Source organism: Megachile rotundata, chromosome 11 (assembly GCF_050947335.1).
Source record: "Megachile rotundata isolate GNS110a chromosome 11, iyMegRotu1, whole genome shotgun sequence".
NCBI classification, from domain to species: domain Eukaryota; kingdom Metazoa; phylum Arthropoda; class Insecta; order Hymenoptera; family Megachilidae; genus Megachile; species Megachile rotundata.
Window position 1 is genome coordinate 8,246,885 of NC_134993.1, and position 24,669 is coordinate 8,271,553.

Sequence of the window (24,669 nt, forward strand, 5' to 3'; positions counted from 1 at the left end):
CGGGAAACTACGTGCATTTACGAAGGGATTTTAATGATCAGTTAACGCGACTTCGCTGCATTAGCTATTTATTTCGATATTTTTCATATCACTAATATTTTAAAATCATGTATTAATACAATATATTTCAAATAAATAGTGTTTATCGAAAACCATTCTGATTTAACAAATATTGTAGCTTAAAATAAGAAACATGAAAGCGTTATATAATAAAGTACTAATTAAATTAATAATAAAATAGAAGATACTAATTGAAATAGTAATAAGATATAAATTGAATTATTAGAGTATTACGAAAAATAAATTGGACTTAAGGAATCAATTATATCGATTAAGCGTTCTCAAATAAAAGATAGCGAGGAAATATATCGGGAAGTTCTTAAAGCGATAGAAAATAAGAATCCACAGGAGGAAATAAACGATCATCTGATTGTAAGCCAGATAGAGGAAAACCGCTGAAAATGGCCTGAGCCACGACGAAACGGTAGAAAGTGGAAAAACGAGAACGAAAACGGATATAAACGCGAAGAAAATAACAACAGAGAAGAAACGAGCAATGTGTTTCATTTCGCACGAGATATTTCGCGAGTATCCACCACTGTTTTACGAGCATAGTCATCCAAAAACGAGACAGCCTTTTTCATAACAACTTCTTTTACAAACCTCTGCTCGCACCTTTTTTTTATATACAAACACTTTGAATATGAATCGTAAAAAATTTATTAGTGCGTATGATAAATTAATTTTCAAGACAAAGATCAATTTTCTAACTTCCAAGTGTTATATTCATTTTCCAAGTTTCCACATCAAGTCACCAAATTTCCTCAATTAACCCTTGTTATTTAAGAACGAGAAGTTTCACCCTACTTAATTTTATCAATAATGTTACTCTACTTTATCGCAGACCAGTAGTGTCTCAAGTAGAATGAATTTATTAGGTCAATTAAATCATTAAGCAGTTAATGATAGCGCAGGTTAACGCATCTCATAAATCTCGTGTAGCTACGAAATAGATGCAAGCATCTGTATTGTCTATCACTTTGGTGTAACTGAGATGTTTCTAATTGTGAATGCGTATCTTATGCATCAGTCATGCAAGATTAATTGCTGTACGATGTGTAGATTATTGCAGTCTGTGCAACGTGCGTGGTTGAATAAATTTTACGCGTTGATGCCAGAAGGGAATTAACGTTTAGTCAGTGTCAAGATGCAACAACATTGAGATGCATAAATTTGTCACAGTTCTAATGTGATCCAAAATTCCGTATGTAATATAAAGTGTTTCATTAATTCTATCATTTTTCGTTAACTTTCATTTCTGTATTTTTTAGGTGATTTCACTGCATCTTTCATGTTAGCAATACATTTTTTGGTATATTGTGAGGTTAATAACTTAAAAGGAGATAATAAGTATATTACTATTGTATTTATTGACGTATGATTAACAAATTGATATACTTAACAAAAGGGTATTTATCAAACAGGTATACATGTGAACTCACAAGTTAGCACATGGCGCAAAGTAAAAGTGGCTCTATCCGTGAACATTTCCAGTAACATTTCGGCAAATAAGAATAATAACAACTGCAGCAATTCCCATTATCTCTCGAGACGTTTGCCTGTCATTTTTACCCGATTGGCTCAAGCCAATACTACCCCCGAAAATACGTGTGAGGTGTCCATTTTTCTATTCTGACCAATTGGGGCCGTAGTCCTCCCAAACACCTGGTCAGCCTCCTACGCGCCAATTTCTGGGTTGATTACGGTATGTACTGTATACAACCCTGCTCCTGGCGCGTAGGCCGACTCACGTTTAAGGGAAGCTTACCCCTCCTTGAACAGTCCCTATGTGACGTTTTGACGTTCGAGGTAACCACTTGAAACGTTTGCCTACTGTCCTTGTTCTTTGACTCAATTGTGACCAATAGTACCGCCGAAAATACGTATTAGGTGTCCATTTTTTAACTCTGACCAATTAGAGTCGTAGCTATTTTAAACACGTTCAACCTCTTCACGCGCCAACTCGCGGGTTGACATCGGTAATTGTAATATAGAATCGTGGTAATAGTTTGTATGCAACGTGAGAAAGATATGGTTGGAAGTGGTTACCGTCATCTTCCAAGTGTGATGTTTTTAATAATCATGCATTTATGGCAACTGAGGAGCGTACTCTACTTCTGTGTATATCTGATGAGACAATCACATTTCATCGTCATGATTCAATACGATAAAAATAATTTTACTAGAGAATATGAAGTACGTATCGTATAATACATTTAACATGTTGAGTATACATACAGATTGTTTCAGTAATGTTAATAACTGTCTTTACCAATATATATTTACACATATAGGTTAATCGTTATTAATAAACCTCATAAAGTAATATAAAATGACACATGTATTTTTCATTAAATTTAGTGATTTAGATATTAATCATTATTTTTATTGATTCACATATCAAAAATCAAATTTACTGATTTAGATATTAAAAATTATTTTATCGATTTGAATATAAAAATTACATTCAATGATTTATATTACGTACCAACTATAGAATTAATAAACGATTTGTTACTTTTGTCATTTTTAACGTCGTAAACAATATTCTTCGCAAGTACTCAAAAGATGCTAAACTTCAATTTTCTCGATAAATAACGATTGAACTTCTCTTTGGTTGTGCCACCATTTCTGAAATATCCTGTATAAGAATATATTTATATTCATGAACTTACGTCTCATTTATGATGCAAATATCTTTGACGTTTTCAAAATATTCTTTTCAGGACATTTTTTCTTAGGATTATTTCATTTTCCATATTCACATATGTCTCAACCTTTGTTATTACTTATTACCTTTTAGTCATTTTTACTTGTTACTTACTTCCTACTTCCTACTTACTAATTATTTGCAGTTATTGCTTATTATTTGTTTTGATTTACAATTTATTACTTATTTTAAGCTGATATCTATACTTATATATACTGTTTATAATTATTGACTAGTTATTGCTTATTTTTAGTTACAATTTATTATTTATTTTTACTGAATACGTATTACATATTTTTAGGTATTATTTATTTTTTATTTTTACTTGTTATTTATTATTTATTATTTATTATTTGTTACTTGTTACTTGTTAATTGTTAATTGCTACTTGTTACTTGTTACTTGTTATTTGTTATTTGTTATTTGTTATTTATTTCTTATTACTTTACAAAAAATTATTATTTTTCAATTTAATTACAAATCGTTCTATCCATCTCCCACCAGAATAAATGCAATAATACATAAATCTAATAATTTAACAAAACCAATATTCAACCACGCTATCAAACTGTTTTAACAAGGAGAAATCCTCAGTGTGTCATCATTTTTACACCTATTAAAATGCAACAGGAATCCGCGAGAGGAATCGATTATCCAACACATACCGCATGTAAATCCAGCTTAAACCACAAGTGAACGATGAGTCATGCCAAATTATTGGACCCCCGGCACGATTACAAAGTATGCAAGTTTCGATCGACGCCCACATCCGGCGCATATTAAAAAAAAGAAAAGAAATTCAAACCACTTCGTGGCCGAGTCGTAAACGTTTCATCGTGCCGCCTTTACGTGACATTATTCACCTCCCTTCGGTTACTCTTCTTATTTTTAGTTAAGATTCCGAGCTACGGTCTTTCAACATCATCGCGTATATTAATTAACAACGACAGCTCTTGTCCTTCAAGGGACGGAAATAATATCATTCTGGATGACTCCATTTAATTTAGAGCGATTTACTCCGGCATTTAAAAATACTGACATAGTCATATATGAGGCGTTATGAAAAAGAGTGTGGGGTTTATGATGTTTTCTATTAGAAAATAGAGTGAAGAGTGTGGACACTTATCAACCAAGATTAATCATATCATTAACCATATGAAAGACGTTTGCGAAAGCGAAACACGTTTTGATATAATTGTTTAGTTACCAACTAATAATTTTTTTACTTATCAACCACGTATGGTATTCCATTAAAAATAATAATTAATACGATTATTAATAATGTATATGAATAATGTACCTTATAATATAATATTGTCGAATAATGTCATATATGTTTATAGAACAATGTATTGAATAATTATTATTTGAAATTAAAAGTATAATAAACTTCAACAATTCAATACACATCACAAACAGCAAAATTCAACAAAATACACAAAAATAAAACAATTTAATTATATCGATAGAGGCATGATTTTAAATAATTATAGCTCTAAGGAAACGCTTCGCAGTATTTTTGGACAATCTTCTTTTAACGTCGAAAATAAACCATGGCAGATCGTTTGAGATTTTTAACCGGTTCTGCCTGCGCTCATAAATTTTAATCGTGTCGACGTCTCATCTGTTTCTGAGGAATTACACTATCAACCGACGAGCTTCTGGCATTTCTCCATTTTCCGTGACATTAAACTCAATTCTTCTTCCCTATTGACTTCTAATTCTAGAATTCTAATCCTTTACGGATTAGGTGAACTGATTTCGAAAGTTTAAGATAGAAAAATAACATATGATACCTGTATAATCTACATTGATTAACTTTTGATAGTATTTAGAATAACGTATTGAACTTACATTATTAAACTTGCAATAAAATTTCTTAAAATATCTAGTCGATTTTCATGTTTATGACAAAAATATTTTTTCTATTAAAATGACAACGTTACCTTCTTCTGGAAGGTCTTTTATTTCATTTAAGAACATAACAACAAATCCTCGAAATTTTTATTCTCAACTTCCAGACACATTAATTCATTCAATAAGAGACGCATGAACAGATAATAAAGTTCTTCTCGCGATGCTACGACACGCAGTTATAATTCGTTCTTTCATGTTTTCTGGTGTAGCATGTGGATCGGAGTGTACTTTTTCTTTAAGATAACTCCATAGGAAGTAATCGGGTGATGTTAGATCAGGTAATTTCGCTCGCCAGGTAACTGGACCACCTCGAGCTATCAACGATCAGTAAAATCCTGATGCATTTGCCATGCAATACGTGAATGAGCTGGGCAACCGTCCTGTTGAAACATGTTTTGCCTGTCTGCTTAGATCTTCAAGTAATACAGGTAATTCGCGATCCAAGAAGTCTCAATATTTATTTCCATCTAACGTGCCATCACTAATTCACAAGGTACTAATGATGCTCGAAGATGTAAGCCTACCAGATGTATTGAACTTACAACAAAATGTATCAAACAAAAGTGCATTTTTTCACGTAGAATATGATTCCGGAATAAAAAATATGGGCTCATGATAAAAGGAGGCAAGGTGTCCTTGAAATAACCTTGACCATGCACTAAAAAATTAGTAATCCCATTTGCCCCACTCGAAATTCTAAAGGACGCGTCTGTTTTTCTTAAATAACGTCTTCGAGATTTTTGACAATGTCAACTTAAATAACCCTGTATATTATTGTATAATAGTACATAACTGTGCTTGGGCAGAAAAGAGCGCGTTAAAATAGTGAAAAATGTCACTTGATTATAACTTTTTACCTATCACTCTCATTTGTCAGAAATTACCAGTTACTTAGGTATTACTCAGGAATTAAGTTACTAGTTACCTATGTTGTGCCTAATGAACTTAGGTGGTGTAGTTTCACATGTGAAATGGATGTGTAGCTAGGCTCCCACTTTTCAAATTTTAAGATTATAAGAATGATTTGATGATTATGATTGTATGATTGTATATGAATGGTTAAGATTGTAATGTTTCGTCCCTTAGAAATATGGCTTCCAATTTTTCTTCAGAAAATGCGAATACTTACAAAAAAGAAATGACACCATCTAAGCATAGTTATCCTAACACAAGCTTTTCCAAACTCATTTCTTCATTTCAATTGTAAAATCATCCCAAACCTAATGATCCCATTCACATGTGATTAAACGCCCAAAAAAATTGTTACTCCAAATATTCGCTACTCATCCGCATTTCTATCTCATCAGCAAAAAGAGGTACAAATTGCCGTGCTTTTAATGGAACTCCTCGCTAAACTTCTTAGAAGATAGAGTAACGAAGAGCTGAAGCGAGTTTCTGAACTTTTAGGAAATATCTATAGTATAATGTTAGCAGATTTTAATGGAAGAAAGTCTTTACCATAACATGTAAAAGTTCCGCGGGTAAAACTCTCCTTAAAACTTGCAATAAAAAGAAACAAGATCCGGTGAAGTTTCCTTAACACCTAATAAAACGCGGAAAGAAGGTCGAGGCTCGAAACTAATCGCACAGATTATGTATTATCTACGAGGGAAACAAGAACTATGATCTGTGTGTTTGCGATCGATACAGCAATATCGTTTAACCTGAAAAACTTAGGATGCAAATTTTTTACACTTTATCTACCGTTTGGCTACGTTCTCGAATAGTAATTCTTGCGAAGTACTGTTTCGAGCAGTTGTAAACGCTTGCAAAGTACTTCAGACTCCGTGTTTTTGTGTGGCGGAACTTTTAGCCAAGACCTGAAATTTCAGGATGTTTCTATACGTGTGATTACGTAACTGTTTATCAATACGTATGTTTATGTTTACGTATTGTTTATGAATGATTGACACTCGATTATTACAATGGCTGGTCAAATAATTGTACTGAAATCTTTTTAGAATATACGACTTTAGCTGGTTTAATTATGTGATCAATATTTGATGTACGAGTAATTAAGGAAGAAAGCAGGTGTGGACATAAGATGATGTTACTTCTGTGAAATTACCTGTGTTATTTTAGGTAAACTATTTAATTGGACAGAGTTCGTGAGACACCCTGTATAATAAATATTCCTACACTCTTTACTATCCTGATAAAATGTGAAGGTTTCCATATTTGCACTTTTAGTAAATTGTTCTTAATAGGTCCAAATATCTATTCTCATAATTGAAATGTCATCAGTGAAACTTTTACACAATCACAAAACCTCCTTCAGGTTTCAAAACAAGTTTCAGATTCTGTAGCGTTAAAAGCTTCATTTGCCATATTCTCCTATCTGAACCTTACTTTTATCAGTAATAATCAGTAAATACAAAAATACTCAATTACTACATAGAAGATTTAATGAAACATCTTATCTGAACTTACGGAAATGTTGATAATAAAAGTATAATAAAGAAAGCAGCAATCGCGATTAGCGAAAGGGTCACAATTGAATATTGACGACGCAGCCGTGCAAAAAGTAGCTGTTCACCGTGGAAAGTGGAAGAAGCGCGGCGGATACAAATGAGGCTATGGGGATGAGAGTTATCTCGCATCCTACGGGAGCTATTCGTCCCTTTCCAGCTCGTTTTCCTATGCTATAACCCACCGGCACAGTCGACCTGCCCTCTTTGCATCCGCCCCTGATAACGGAGCCAGCTGAATCTTCCGGACTTCCGGATAACGCTATGTTTCTTACGCTCGTGATCGTGGATTATCGATTTCGAATTGTCTTCGGGATTCAAGTGAGACGAATTGAGCAGCTCTACGGAATAAAAACGTATCTGGAATCGCGTTTCACAGATAAGAGCCGATACTTGCACGTTTGAAATATGAAAGAAACTTTAGTGTTAGGTTTTGGAAAGTATATTATAGCGGAATTAGTTCTTAGTACAAATTTCTAGTGATTTGACGGTTTTTTTCCTTCATACTTGCAGTTTCAAATAACCCGTAGCAGTAATAAGATCCAAGGGGTTATTACATTGTAGCGAGTATTTTTTTATTGTTAGTCACATCTGGTTGTGAACCCTTAACCTTAGAGTCTTTTGTTTGCAGTTTTTTATACATGTCATGGTACTGCATGCTTTTATTAATTGCTAGGGTCACTTTGAAGAAACAGACCCACTTCATACGTCATATGTATCTCCTCCACTCCAATTATAGCTAAACCAATAGAAAATTAAAAACTGTTTTCCCTCAGCAATGTCACAAAAATTGTGCGCCCACTCCTAGCTTTTGTAAAACGTAAAACATCTTCGAAGAAACACTCGTGAACAGTTATCAAGAACATAGTAAAATAAACTCCAGTCGTTCCAAGTGAAATTTATTTAAATACACTCCATTTACATTTACCTATTGGGAATCCTAATGATTTCACCCGTCATTTAATTGTCACTCACTACTGCTGATACTGCGATGTACATGCAATTAGACTAATTTTTAATTATATTAATCAAAATGAAAGAAAACAGTATAACTGGTAAATGGCAAATTGAAGACTTCCTAATTAACTTTTTAACGATTAACTTTTTTATAGCAATGTGCCCAAGAACTGACGAGTTAATCATTTTTGAATTAACAGTTGGGACTTGTGGGGACAGAGAGATATACACTATGAATCGTCATTATATTGTTATCATTTCGTTACTTATTACCCAATAAAGAGCAAAAATAATGCATCACATAATAAATAAAAAAGAAATCAAGGTCCAGAGCATTGGAAATTGTCCGCGTCCTGTGATTTCTTCAAGAGATCATCGCAATTGTAGTACAGAAGTCGTTCAAGTTGCGATGTATCGTTAAATCCATAGTCGTAAACTATGATTCGATCTATGGTTTAATTTAAGAATATTGATTTTACGTTGGCAATTGTTCTAATCAGGCGTCACCTCATTTGTACCTGTCCAACCACACCTGACACGAATTTTGCACCGTTTTATCGATAATATGGTAAAAAGATGCGAAAGCAATAACGGGGCCAAGCTTTCCACCTCTATTTCTTATTTGAATCAAGGCAAATTCGTTATTCTATAGCTATGTTTGGTCGAGCGCTGGTCGTATCCAAAACAATCTTTCAATGATAAAATACTTGGAATCCACGGCTGCTGTGTTAATTTTTGCTCACGTAGCTCTCGTATTACCGAATATTAACGTAATATCATTGAGCCATGATCAGCGTGCTCCGCATTGAACTTCCTCTTTAGAATGAGTCTCATTGCACTCCAAAACTCTTGTTATCTAAGGATGAATAGTTTGAGCCCACAAACACATAGTTTGCTTAACTTTACCACTCTTTATCGCAAAACAGAGGAGTCTCCTTAAAGTTTGCACTCACATCGACCCAAATGACACATTAGTTAAAAAAATAAAATTCATTTATTAATTAATCTTGTTGCGACTTATGTACTGAAATTTGATCACTCTATCGCCAAATAGCGGAGTCTTCCGCCTTAAAAAATTTTATCCAAACTTCAATGAACTTTCCCAAACTTCTATGTTCTGCTATTTAATTTTTTATTACACCAACCGCAAATCCATATTTCGCCTACTTCTATTACTCCACTTCACCACCAAAAAAAGAAATGTACTTGTGTACTTTGCGTACGCAATGATAGCGAAATAAAATTGTGATGATTAACTTTTCCGTTTGTATGTGATACGAAAAATAAAATATGGATAAATTATTCAAACGGTAATACAGCTTCATAACGACTAATCATAATAATACGGAAGACAGGAAATGAAAGTCTGTATAAAAACGATTTGCCGGAATGAAATATCTGCTGAATCTGAGAAGCGACTCTTCAGGTTATGAAATTCTTAAAAGGAGGAAATAAAGATATGCTGATGATCATAAAACCATTTCAAGATATTAGGGACTTTGTAACCGCGGCACCAAGAAGATTTTTATTAAATCCATCTCCAAGGATTCTCTCTCTCTCTCGTTACAAACGTTGTTACCAATATTGCCTTGCTAATGAAAAACGGAAAAGAAAATTATTCAGTCACATGAAATTATGAGAACCTTAAGTTCACATCGCCCACCTTATTGTACAAAAATTTAATACCCCTTAAAACTGTATTCTTGTACATTCTTTTACTCTGCGTAATAAAATTTTTATTAAAGCATTGTCCTCGATCTCAGTAAAATTCCTGTCATATTACAGAAATAATTTGCATAATATCCATACAAGCTTAGAGAAACTTCCGCGTCCTTATTGTTGAAAAATAATGTGGATACTGTAGGAAGTAAAAATGTTTCTCCAAACTTTTTGTTTGCACGATTCTCGTAAGAGTTTGTACAATTTCATTTCATTGTGGAAATGGTTAAAAAGGAGATGCATACATTTATAAAGTAGGATATTAGGGTATTATACTATTCTTCTCGTCAAGTATCATCGTAAAATTTTATAAAATGAAACATGGAAAATTGAACGAGTTTACTGTTTTAACTAGTAACTGTGTTTTACTGTGATTGCTGTTAGGAGAAATTGTTATGAGTTCATAAAATATGTTAAATTTATTGTCAGTTAAAAATAGGTATTTGTATTCACAAGTACACTATGTTACAATAATATATCTGAAAAATGATAAATTGTTTATTTCTCAGGAATTGTGCTTTATAGGTAGTGCTTTGTCTCATAGAGTACCCTTTGTTTCGGTCGTTAACCAATATGGCTGCGTCAATAGGCATTATGACGACCTTTGTAACCGAACGTGTACCGTCAATTATAAGTCCTACACCATGTTTATTTAAGTGTTCCTTTTTATCATTTCTTATAATAAAAATCCTATTCCGCGTTAGAACAAGCATTTCTGCTTAATTCTCTACAAAATTGTCACTTTTCTGATGGGTTAGGAATTGTGGAAAAATTATATAGTTTGCTTACTTATCACAGAGAAGCTTTTGAGTCAATTTATAGGCTGATAAATATACTTATAATTCTGATTTCTATGCCTTTAAAGGAGATTAATAAAGTAAATACAAAAAATATTACCTTTATCCCTCTCCTATTAATTTGTAGAGTTATGTTATTGAAGTGTTCTTTAGTGTATAAAATGTATACTATTCTATTGTTATATAATTCAATAAATCAAATGAAGAGACGTTAAGTTGAGGTTATGCTAGCTTATGTTAGCTAAAACAAAATGGCTGCAAATGGTTCAAAATGGCTCTCAAACTTTGATATTGACTAGTATTTTTGCTGTTATTTTTGTGTTTGATATTAACATGTGTTAACGTTATGTACAGTAGTAATCATGGCAGCTAATAAATTATATAATTACAATTAGAACAGAATTTTATGGAAAACGTGAAAAATTCTGAAAATTCAACGATCGTATCACTTTTTCGAAAAAAACCAAAGCTTCATCCACCTCGAATTTATCGTTGATACATAAAGCTCGCCGTTGAAATGGATTTAAAACTGCGGACAGTTTGTTTCCGTATTGATGGGCCTTTCGAATTCAGTTATAGCAGAAATTTTTCTGCGTCCAATGTGGGAGCCATGGCGATTCTTTTTAAACCGGTGGAATTCTTTCTTATTTAAGAGAAATCCCCCGGAAGAATAAATCGTCCAGTCGGTTTTCATAAACTGACCCATTCAAGCGAATGTAATACAAACTTGCTGTCTTTACAAGATTTTAAGATTGTTTTTGCAGAAGTATAATTGAATTCGTATTTAAGATAAAAGGAGTGCAGAATGTTTCTTGGAAGAAAGAAATTGTGCGGAGGTTTTCTTAATGAACTACATTTAGATGAATAAAGATAAAAACTAGGGCAATGTAACAATATAGAATGTGTCAGTTTTTTATGGATAAACTTTGTTAATATATTGTATTTGTAGGAATAAAAAAAAAATACTAGATCCACATTAAATTATTAAATTTCTAATTTCAAAATTTCAAAATTCTAAAATTCCAAAGTCGAAAATTCCAAAATTCTAAGATTCCAAATCTCCAAAATTCTCAAATTCCAAATTTCAAAATTCCGAAATCCTAAAATTCCAAAATTCTCAAATTCCAAAATTCTCAAATACCAAAATTCTCAAATTCCAAAATTCCAAATTTCAAGATTCCAAAATTCCAATTTAAAAGTTCTAAAATTCCCAAATTTCAAAATTCCAAAATACCAATCTTCCAAAATCCCAAATTTTCAAATTTCCAAAATTCCAAATGCCCAAAGTCCAAAATTTCAATATTTCCAAATTCCAAAATTCAAAAATCCCAAATTTCCAAAATTTCAAAATTTCCAAGTTCAGAAATCCCAAAATTCCCAAATTCCCAATTCCCAAATTCCCAATTCCCAAATTCCCAAATTCCAAAATTCCAGAATTTCAAAGTTCTAAAATTCCAAAATTCCAAATTCCAAAATTTGCAATTTCCCCAACTCTCCAATTTCAAAATTACCCCAAAATTTACAAAATCCCGAAATTCCTTAAAAAACGTCTATTAACACCATAAAACCTTCACAAAGAAATGTCTCTCAATAATCAAAAAATGAAATTCTGCAAACCACTTAGAATGTTGTATGTATTCGCAACTCGTACTGTAACGAATCGCCGCTGACGTGAAACGAATAACGTTGGAAGTTGGCGAAAAAGATCGGTAAAATAAAAGCTGGTGAATATTCTCGAGAAGTCCTCGAGCGTGGAGGACCCTCCTGAGAATTTCGTAGCCTGGATCGTCATAGTAGACGACGTCTGGAAGGGTGGAAAGGGACAAATGGTCCTCGAATTTCTGAATCACCAGCGCACGAGTCGGCCCATTAACGTTGAATGAACTGACACTTACCTTTCTTCTCGCTGAAGAAGTCCGCGTTGACGTACGTCACACAGAATAGGATGAATATCACCAATTGTAATCTGAAATTAAACGTTTTACGATATTAATTATATTTTTCGAGACAATCGAATGGTGAAATTACTCTAATAGTGCAGTTGTTCTGTTAGGAAACATTTATTAATGTGACTATTATTGTAAATGATTTTATAAAAATGTTTTATAAGAATAGTTTCGTAAAAATATCTTTGGGCGAAATAAACTTTCTGATTGTAAAAATTAATTTACTCTTTTCGAACAGCATAGTGTAAAAGTTAAATAGAATATGAAATTTAATAAATTAATAATTTATAAATATTTTGATCCACAAGTTAAGTATAATAGTTTACAAACTTTTTAAAATATATTAAAGTTCATAATTATATTTTTGGATCAAATGTAAGAAACTGTTCTGTTAAAAAAATTGAGAATTTCTCAAATCAATTTGACAATTATTGCAAAGGTTATTGTAAAAATATTTTGCATATTCTTGTCTGAAATCATTTGCTTTTTATCTGACAGTGAAAGGTAGTTTACTCTTTTTTAAATATTTTGTGATTTTATATAAAAATGAATTTTTTTAAATTTTATATAAAATGTACAAAAATGTATTTTTTGTAATTTTGTATAAAATGTATCAAAATGTATCTTTTGTAATTTTGTATAAAATATATAATTTTTATTTTGTATAATAAAAAACTGTATAATATTTCAGTAAAAATTATTTTACTCTTTTTATGTATTTAAGCTATTAATACAACAATATCAAATTAAATATAATAAAAATAAGTAGAAAATATAACAAACATAATTAAATTAAAAATTCTTCCTTAATATAACCTAACACTGTTAATATTAAATTAAAAAGAAACGAAAGAGAAGGCAAAGTATTCTGAATTCTCTTATACAAGATAGAAATCGTAATCACCATGCTGTGTGATATTTAATAAAAAAAAAGAAAATGGAAGCAGAACGATTCGAAATGTTAACGTTGTTTCGAGCAAAATAATAAGGTTTATCTTCTAAGACTTTTAAAGCAAAGATGATGGTACAACGCCAGAAAATTGGGTTCGTTGAAACCTGCTTCGTTAATGCGAACTCTCGTGGAAAAAGCGTAGCTTCAAAAGATGTTGAAAATTTTCCGAGGAAATAGCTGCTGGATACAACGAACTTATTTAGCGTAAATATTTTCGATGAGATGAAAGTTTCAATTTATTAATGAAATTTTACTGTGTTTTTTGTGTTTCCAAAATTGAAATAGAAATATTTTTATTTGGAAATTCTTGCATTTACAAATTCTTAGATTTTTGAAATTTTAAACTGGCAAATTGACAAATTTATGAATTTATAAATTGATAAATTGGCAAGTTTACAAATATGTAAATGTAGAGATGTGTTGGATGACCAACGCGCCCAAACAAATCAGATAGCAAACACTACAGACTCATCCCCAAAAAACATGCTAATCGAAACGATTTCTACTCCTTACTCATCCTGGATCTTGCACATGTCCTGAATCACACTGTGCCTTGACCACCATCCCTACCTCAATCTATCTCCAGCAATAGTATATAAAACCTCGCAATATCGAAAAATGCTCAGAAAGAGTATAGTACTTAGTCGACCCAATAAAGCTGTTCGAGTTTTAAAATAAAGTGTCTTGTCAATTGTCCAGGAATCCAACAGATGTAACAATTTGGGGATGTGGGGATTTTGGGTTGTAGAGATTTGAGGATATAGGGATTTGGAACTGTGAAAGTTTGGGAATTTAGCTATTAGGAAATATTGAGATTTGGAGATGTGAAAATTTGGAAATTTAGCTATTTGGGAATGTTATGATATGAGGTTGTAGGCATTTTGAAATGTAGAAATTTGGAGATATAAGGATTTGGGATTGTAGGAATTTCAGGATATAGAAATTTGAGAATTTAACTATTAGAAAATGTCGATATTTGGAGTTGTAGGTATTGAAGGATATAGAGATTTGGGGATGTAGTAATTAAAGGATGTACAAATTTGAGAATAAAGAAATTTTAAAACTTACTTATTTGAATATGTAAAAATTAATAAATTGAAATTTGGAGATTTTAAAAAAAAATGTATCTTTCCTGCTGTCCATAACAACAAACCTAATACAAAGTAATAAAAACAAAAATTCGACCGCCTATAAACAATGCAACTAGCACCAGTTGCATAGTGTATTCACTGGCGCTATCGGAATCGAACGCAGTCACCCTATATGTGGATATGTAAATATCGCTTTTCCAGCATCGAGCTACACACGATTTCTCACGTGTCGGGGTTAGTGGAACAGGAGGAATTCGTTTCAAAAGTGTGACACGCATTTGCATTTGTCGGCGAGAGGCGAATGTGGGCGTCTGCCAGCAACCGATGCGAAGATCATGAATCATGATCGAGAATTCTGGCCTTGCGTAACTCTTCGACCATCCCACGTGCACGGCCGTGCCCGCGGATTTCGATTTCCGTTCAGCAAGGTCGTCGCACCCGTATATTGTACCTTTCATGGAAATAGACTGAAATAAGCGAAAATTTGAATGCCTTGTAAAGTGGATGTTACGGAAAAAAATTATTTCTCCCGTTATTTTGGTTCTGGATTTTATTACATTATGTTGTAGAATCGAAATGCTACTGAAAAATTGTTAAAATGTGGTGATATATATTATTCAAGAATTTGAAAAGATCAAAATTAAATTTCTAAATTCCAAAATCCTCATATTCTATAATCAATCATAAAATAACAAATCATGAAATAACAAAGTATTGTTCAAACATGAAATAATAAAATATTGTTCAAACCTGAAACAACAAAGTATTGTTTAAACACGAACTAACAAAATATTGAAATAATAAAAAGAATATAAAAGAAGGGTAAATCGATAAAACTCGAATTTTCAGTTAACGAAGCTTTGATAACTGAAAGTAGGAAATCCATCATCGCTGGCAACATTACCGACGGATGACGATACTATTAACCTAGTGACCTACGAAACGATATAAAGCGGAACTAAAAGAACAGAGAGAAGCCCGAATGCGAACCAGAGACACGTGTACCGGGTGGCGGTGGAATAATTAAGACAGGGAGTCGAGTGGAGACGTCCACGAGACGCTAAAGTGGTGCTCGTTAATGAAGCGATGTTCCAGTGAGGCACAAGAACCGACGAAATCCTACAATCTAGAGTCTGGAGAATCTTCTACAAGCTACTTCTGACTATTCTTTGACCGGAAGTGACAATAGGTAATGCTGGTTTCACATTTAACCGGTTTTTGAGAGCTAACTTCTGTACTTACTGTGACTTAGGTAAATTTAATCTATTTATACAATAGAATAATCATTCTATGCGAGCAAAAATGTCCTGTAATATTTGGTCACTCCCTCATTTTTATTTGTAATTCTAAATAATAAAAATAGGTTAATCAACATTCACTAATCTGGCAACTAGTAAACATAATCTCACTTAATTTGAAGTCAAGGTCTTCAACTACTGACAGAGGAAAACATACAGTTATATCCATACCTGATTTTATTGTAAAATATATCAAATAATACTGTAATCATTCTATATGTACAAGCAAAAATGTCCTTTACGATATAAGCAAAAATGTTATCACACCCGGGAAGACACCTCCCGAAGAGACGCCCGAATCTCGCTTGCCGAGTCACGTGATCCGAGTTCGGGTATATTCGTGAGACAATACCAATGCAAATATAAAACTTTCTTATTTTTTATTTTTTCGTTATCAAACTTTTACTAATAGATTTTTCACGTTTTTCTGATTAAAACGAGACCAAACACGATATAATTTGGACTATACTTACTGGTTTAATTGACGATAAAAGTTTCTAATATGGAGAAGGATAGCGAGTGAAAAAGAGAGGTGCTACGATCGTGGCGGTCGGCAAAGATCAAAAGTCTGTTCAATTGTTTACAATGCTAATGCGTTGCTAACTTTTTTATTTTTCATCCATTTTTTATACAACTTCCTCCATCGTATTCATGACATTTTCCTGATTAAAATGAAACCAAACACGACGTATTTCAAGTTATATTTACTTGCAATATCTTATAGAAGTAAAGTCATCGATGTACGTAACATTTGAAATTATAAATAAATATGTCCCGAATTACGTCGTGTTTGGTCTCATTTTAAACAGGAAAATATCACAAGTTGGTAAAAGTTTCATAAAAAACATCAAAAATAAAAAAGTTTTATTCTTGCATTAGGATTGTCCCACCAATATGTCACTATTTACGTTTGGTTTTCGCTCGCAATGTGGGTCCTACACGATATGAACGAAACTTCAGACCCGAAAGATTTGCTTATACAACTTTTCTTTATAAAATTAATCTTTGTACAAAAAGATTCTTTATATATTTTTCTGTATAGAACTAATCCCTATACGAAAAGATTCTTCTTTTCTGTTTATATCTATACACTACCGTCCACAAGTATCCGGACACTTGGTTTCGTTACATAAAACATAGTTGAACTTTGTACGAAAGGTATTTATCATTTGTAATAATTATTATTATCTTTTTTGAGATGTCATAACGTAATAAAATTAATTTTTAAGTACAAATTATACAATGAAAGTGTGAAAGTAAAATTCATGTCCAGAAGTACAAAATCCAAATTTGTGAATCTAATGAAATGCTTTCGATTCTAAAAAAAATTTTAATTTCTACTGTCTTTCATTTCTATGGTGCAGAACGTATTCAGAGGGTTCTTCGATATGTTTCAAGTGTTAGTAAACTGTTGGTAGATGTTTAGGTTCGCTCAATGGAGATAAGAATGGAGGTAACGCTACGCACTCGACAGTTTCGGTTTAGTTCGTCTGTAGCTTCTTTTCCATCGAAATATGAGTTCCAAACGAGAATTATCAATGGAAAAACGTTCCAGTATTCTGACCTTCGCAGAAAAAAAAATCGATTTTAGTTACTGTTGCAGATACTTGAATAACTTTCATGCAACGCGAATGCATATTTCGCTTGTGTCCGGATACTTATGGACGGTAGTGTATGTATATGTTTATGTATATAAATTTAAATCTTTATATACCGTTTTCAAAAAGAAACACGATTTAAATGTACACTTGACTACAATCGCACGTAACATTAAATTCCAGTATAAACAATTGTACACAGTCATTACAATCGTACATAACATAAATTTATATATATCTAAAGACATCTGACACCATACGACTATCGTTTTGCAAAACGTTCACCGTCGTATATTTTTTTTGACACGCCGCCATTAACTCCCCCTTGTATCCTGTCGAATTTTCCCCGCTGCTTTAATTAACAGCATCATATATCATCGTATACACGGAAGGGAACGATGGTGGTTTGTATTTCATCGAGTTTTTGCGATCGGTGACACGTGGACTGCGGAATCTCGAGGACCCGCAAGGAAGTGACGAATGGTAGAAAAGAAAGAAACAAATTTATTCTTGTCCCGAAAGCGAGTAGAGTCACAGACCTCGTCGGACTTTCGTGAACAGATGGAAGCCCGAAAAATAATTTGAATATCTAATTAAACGGTCCCATTAGTAATTTAAGTGAGAGTGTATTTAAAACTTACAGTATGAATTTGTTTAGTACGGAAGCCGTTCAGTTTGAGAGAGGGGCAAGTCTATTAAAAAATTTAGGAAATATTAAAGAATTTAGGAATTTAGGTATTTTGGAATTTTGGAATTTTGGAATTTGGGAATTTTGGAATTTTGGAATTTAGGAACTTGGGAATTTAGGAACTTGGGAATTTGGGAATTTGGGAATTTGGGAATTTAGGAATTTAGGAATTGGGGAATTATGGAATTGGCAAATTTTGGAATTGGGGGATTATGAAATTGGGGAATTATGGAATTGAAAGCTTATGGAATAGGGAAATTTAGGAATTAGGGAATTATGGAATTGAGAAATTATGGAATAGGGGAATTTAGGAATTTGGAAATTTAGGAATTAGGGAATTATGGAATTGGGGGATTTGGCGATTTGGAAACTTGGAAACTTAGAAATTTGGAAATTTGGAAATTCGGAAATTTAGAAATTTGAAAATATAGAAATTTGGAAATTTAGAAACTTGGAAATATAGAAATTTAGAAATTCAGTAAAAGCATAAAAAGTTGAAAAAATTGAAACTTGAGAATCTGTATATGTTTACTAATCAATGTACACATTTACAATTGTACCAGAAGTATAAACCGCATATAAAAACCCTATTGTATACACTGTTCCTAATAATGTATTCATTTACTAAATAAAGCGTACATTTCCTCCTACCATATATACACGACCGGCAATCGTAAATCAATCATTTCACTTTAACCTTCCAAGAAAGAGAAGAATACCTCCATTCTATATACGCAATGATCTGATACGTGATATCTTCGAGACAACTTGGTAATACCATTCAACTTTCATTTGTAATAAATCTACTTGAACAGATATTCTCATTAAAGGAACTTTTCTAATAAAAATGTAAAAACCAGCCGCAAGAAGAAATGAAGGAAAGGAAATGCAACACTTTTCCAACGACGCAACGTCAATGCTGCTCGTAAAGAAATCTTAAGCTCTCTTTCAGCGTGAAACGAAGCGTCTCTAAATTACAGGAAGGAAAGATGCAATTTTGTTGGATTCAACGGTTTGAAGTGAACACGGAACCTTAATCTCGATGGACAGTCTCGTAAGAACGATAATTCAACGACGGTCACAAAACGATATCAGGCAGCGCTTTAAGCCCCCTATATGCGCCGCAGTGTTCGCAATATACGGCGATTAAACGACGCGGCAAACTTCAACCGTTTGAGGTTCTAATATTTATAAGTGGACTGTAGAATAATTATACAGAGCTTAAGTTGACATTATGCAAAATTTCGAAGACATATGATTTTAAAACTACTAAGATCCAAGGTTCTGGCAAGCAGATGTGAAAATACAAAAATAATCGACATGTCACGTCCTCAGTGAAGAACACAGTTTTTTGAAAAGAAATGATATGCCGAAAACACTTCAACGACAAATACCACCTTTTATTTATCAATTATTTATACAATTTCGGGATTAACACTCCTGAACACAGATACTTAAATCAGTCAACAAATCGCTGAAACTGTTGCTTCGCGTATTTCTATTAGTCGTTGCGCCGCTGAACATTCGCTCTACACATTCCTAATATGCTGATTCCTTGCGTATATGAATCCACATTGTCAGCGTTTGTGACAGATAGCATGTGACTTCTTGGGTATCATTGTTGCTACTAGTTAGCGACAGAGAACTTTAGTCAATAGCGAACCTATTGATTTGAACCTGTATAAAGTGTCTGAAAAAACTAAAAGCGGTACATCATCGTATCGATAAAAACTTGAATCTAATCCTCTCGCTATGGTATTGCATTCCAAAAACACCGCTGGAACATTCGTATCTATCAATCGACATGTCGGGTTATGTGCCTTCAGCGATACGCGGTTAAAATGATCTTAACGTTCGTGAAATGTCACTCGTAAAGATTCGTGACATGAATGATCCACTATTGACGAATGAATGAGTACGTTCGCTCGTAAAGAACATTTGGCTGCCTCGCGAAAGATACATCATGAAGTTGGTACGCGAAAATACGACATGGTGTTGTTAGTTCTGTGACGGACGAAGCAGAGATCTGCAATGTTCGTCAAAGGCGACTTCATAAATCAGAAAGGGTTTAATTTTGAAATAAAATGAGGTAATGAGTGCGATGCTATATGTGTATGATTGCAATTTTCTGAAATTCACCCTTTCGCTATGAATAAAGTTGTGTGAGGTTTTCTAGGTACAGTAGATTGATGCGTAATTTGGAAAACTTGTGTGATGAATAATTTGAAGAACTTGATAATTTAGTAATTTGATACATACAAATACAAGTACAAACTTTTAGTTTGTTCATTGCAAATTTCAATTTGTAAAATTGTATATTTATTAATTCCAAATTTTCCAACGTTCCAAACCTGTAAACTTTCAATTCATCAATCTTCAAATTTGCTAAATCATAAATATAAAATATAAAAAGCACAGCAATCTTAAATTATCAGAAAAATTTTAGTTTGAAAATCTACAAATCTACAAATAAATAAGAAATCTGAAAAACTACACTTACAATTTTTTATATTCTTCATTGCCAATTTTAAAATTTGAAAATTTACAGCCTCAAAAATTTAATAAAACAGAAATTTCGGATTTTTGTAATATTCGTATCGGTTTATGTATCGGAGTTGTCATTGGTAGCGTAAAGTTTTGAAAATATTGGTTCTTTTATCGCATACCATGTTCCTACTCAATTTCCTTTCTCCAGCAGTGAATTTACTTCCATTTCAATTTAATATCATTTTTGCTACAAATACTCGAACATTTCAAAAGTGGTCGAAAGTAAACTCTTCAATTTACGGCGTTTCTAGAAACGCTTTAAGATCATAGCAACTTTTAACTGCTGCAAAATTAATTAAGAGAAGTTGAATCTGTTGTGCACTTTATACAAACTTCGTCATATTTTGTACTGTTTTGAAAAATGGATGAGACTGTATCGCGTTTGGTGGTCATTTTGGAAAGTTGGAAGTTTAGAAATTGAGAAATTTGAAAATCGAAAAATTTAAAATTTTGCAAGTTCACAAAATTACATATGTACAAAACTACAAATATATAAATCTCCAAATTTACATTTATTCAAATTTTCCAATACATATAAACTAACAAGCTGACAAAACTAATATAAAAGTTCCACATGCACATCACATGTTCATCAAATGTTCATCACATTGAGAAGCACAAATATTCTGTTTAACACGATAAAGTAGAACAAAAAATTAAGATATGACATCTTTCCATTCCTAACTATAACAGCAACAAAACATTCCCTTTAGAAACTTGATTAACTTAAATATTTAAAATCATAAAGAAGAAACATGGTGTTTGATATTTGAGCGTTCCAGCAATCAATTAATGAAATTAGGAAGAAACTTTTCAATATCGTTGCCCAGAATGCATTTCACGATTTGCCCGTATGAATTTCCAATTACTCCACACTGCAAATTTCTCGAGCAGGTACCATGTTAAATTCAACCTATCGAGCACTCTTTCGAAATTAAAGTTTTATTCCAATTAAAACTGACCCAGATCTCTCATTCTTCTGCTTTACTTATCGAATTAAATTTATGTTCAGAATTCGAGGAACCAAACTTTTGTAGGAATAACTAAATTATAATCAAGATAGCGTTCGCTATCTGAATCAAGGAGACAGGGTATAATATCGTTATCATTTGATTGCTTATTACCCAATAAACTGCAGAAATAATGCACCAAATAATAAATAGAAAAGAAATCAAGGTCCAGAGCATTGAAAACTGTCCGCGTCCTGTGATTTCTTCAAGAGATCATCGCAATTATAGTACAGAAATCGTTCAAGTTGCGATGTATCGTTAAATCCATAGCCATAGACTATGATTCGATCTATGGTTCAATTTGAGAATATTGGTTTTGCGTTGGCAATTGTTCTAATCAGGCGTCACCTCATCTGTCCAACCACACCTGACACGAATTTTGCACCGTTTTATCGATAATATGGTAAAAAGATGCGAAAGCAATGACAGGGCCAAACTTTTCACCTCTATTTCTCATTCGAATCAAGGCAAATAGCTTATTCTCTAGCTTTGTTTGATCGAGCGCTGGTCGCATCCAAAACAATCTTTCAATGATAAAATACTTGAAACCCACGGCTGTTGTGCTGATTTTTGCTTATGTAGCTCTCGTATTACCGAATATTAACGTAATATCATTAAGCCATGACCAGCGTGCTCCGCATTGAACTTCTTTTTTAGAATGAGTCTCATTGCACTCCAAAACTCTTGTTATCTAAGGATACATAGTTTGCTTAATTTTACCACTCTTTATCGCAAAACAGAGGCGTCCCCTTAAAGTTTGCACTCACATCGACCCAAATGACACATTAGTTAAAAAAATAAAATTCATTTATTAATTAATCTTGTTGCGACTTATGTACTGAAATTTGATCACTCTATCGCAAAACAGCGGAGTTTACCGCCTTAAACGATTTTATCCAAACTTCAATGTTGATTTCCATTTGAATCTTCAAATTTTCCCAAACTTCATGCAATGGTTTGCTATTTAATTTTTGATTACACCGAAATGGCTTCAAACCGCATTCCGCAAATAATTTCGTTAAGTGGCAACACCAACTGATAATCATTAAAGAGAAATTCAAATTGCGGTATCGATCAAAATTAGTACATGGAATATTAAACGTACAAACGCTTCCGGCGTTTAATTTATGATACTATGTACTTTTAATTGCAAGCACTTTGCGTATGCATGTTTGATGTTCAATTATTTTCGTTGTTTACGTTGTGATAGGGATGTTGGTGGATCTTTTTCAGTTTGTGTTTTTGAGACGGTGATTAAAGAATACTTTTTTAAACATTTCACGTCAGATATTTTCTGTAATGGGACACTCTAAATTATTTTATTAAACACTTTAAATAATTGTTACATGCGTAGATTAATAATAGTGTACCCTAAACTGAAGACATTATTTCCTGATTCTAAAAGGTCAAAGTGCGATAAATATAACTTTTATATACTCTCAGATTTGAAATAGTATAAACGTCACATAGATTACAATGTGCACAGAGCTTGCTAGGGTTAAGAATAGGATTACTCAAATTTCACTTGAAATAGCAATGCAACTCCTAATTCTAAATAATGAAATTAGTAAATAACGAAATGTTCGAGTGAGTTTCTAAATCTCCAAATTTCTAAATTATAGTATTGCTAAATAATCAAATTTCTAAACATTCGAGTCCTTAAGTAAAAATCATACAGCTGGACCTCTCCATGGTCCGCGCTAGACAACAAAAAGGGCGCCATTTTAACCTCGTAGGTACGACACGTTTTTGGAAATCAAACATCTACCATTCTTGTCTGTCCTGAAACAATGTAAAATATACAAAGGTCCCCATATGAATTTTCCACCAGAAATCCAAAAATCCCTAAAAATGCTCTGAGTATTACCGAATGCGAGTATAACCAGACTCAACCCTTAACAAGAATTTTATTTTACAAGATCGTGCTATAAATCCTGATAGCATAAACGAGGGGAATAAAAGTAACTCACGATTTCTCACGGAGGAACGTGCAACCGCTTCGCGTGCCGCGATAAATTAAGTTCAAAGTGTGCAATCGTGGAAAACGATGTTATCTCGGGTCGCAATAACCCATAACACTGTCCGCGTGACCGCAAATAAAGCTACTAACCTGCTATTTATTTGGAATCCTTAGAAAGCGAAGGTGTTAACGTCAGTAATTTTTCAGCGTGAATCGAGAAGTTAATTCTTCATCAACCTTTTATGTTCCTTCGATGCCCTTGTAACGCGATAATGCTGCTTATGGAAATTTTATTATTATCGGGGATTTCTATTCGTGAAAGCTTCTCCGAGCGGTAAAGCGATAATGCAATTTAACGCTCGAATTAATATGGAATTTAATTAAAATTCTGTTAAAATGGAAATATCTGTGAGAAATAACGGTTGTTTCGTTTAGCGCGCAATGTTGTTCGCGGCTTTATGCGGGGGAAAATAAAGAGTGGGTTATGATCGGTCACGATATTTAAGTCGGAACACTTATTGTTTCACTTTTTTTGGGTGCGTTTTGTCATTCACGTAATATTTCATAGTTTTACCAAAACTATATGCTTTGAGATTGCTGTATGATTGTGGATTTGAAATTATAAGAATTGGAGGTTTTGAGCATCTGAAATTTTGAATATTTGAAAATTTGAAAAATTGAGATTTTCAGAATTTGAGAACTTGAGAATGTGAAAATTTAAGAAATTGAGATTTTAAGAATTTGAGACTGACATTTTCAGATTTCCAAATTTTGAGAATTTGAGACCTTGACATTTTTAGAATTTGAGACTGAGATTTTGAAATTTTGAGATTTAAAAAATTCTTGAATTTTGTGATTTTAAGAATTTGGGAATTTGAGACTGACATTTTTAGAATTTGAGAATTTGGGACTTTGAGGTTGAACAAATTTTGGAATTTTGTGACTGAGAAT

At 32.8% G+C, this 24,669-nt stretch overlaps 1 protein-coding gene across 6 annotated transcripts in view; it reads right to left on the reverse strand.

Moving 5' to 3' along the window:
* Nucleotides 1–24,669, reverse strand: part of Mp (collagen XV/XVIII-type protein multiplexin) — a 582,981-nt gene that overhangs the window by 540,706 nt on the left and 17,606 nt on the right. For all 6 annotated transcript variants that reach the window (XM_076537426.1, XM_076537422.1, XM_076537424.1 and 3 more), the window contains exon 2: nt 12,524–12,594. In XM_076537426.1, coding sequence (XP_076393541.1) covers nt 12,524–12,594 — 71 coding nt within the window. The remainder of the gene's footprint in view (nt 1–12,523; nt 12,595–24,669) is intronic.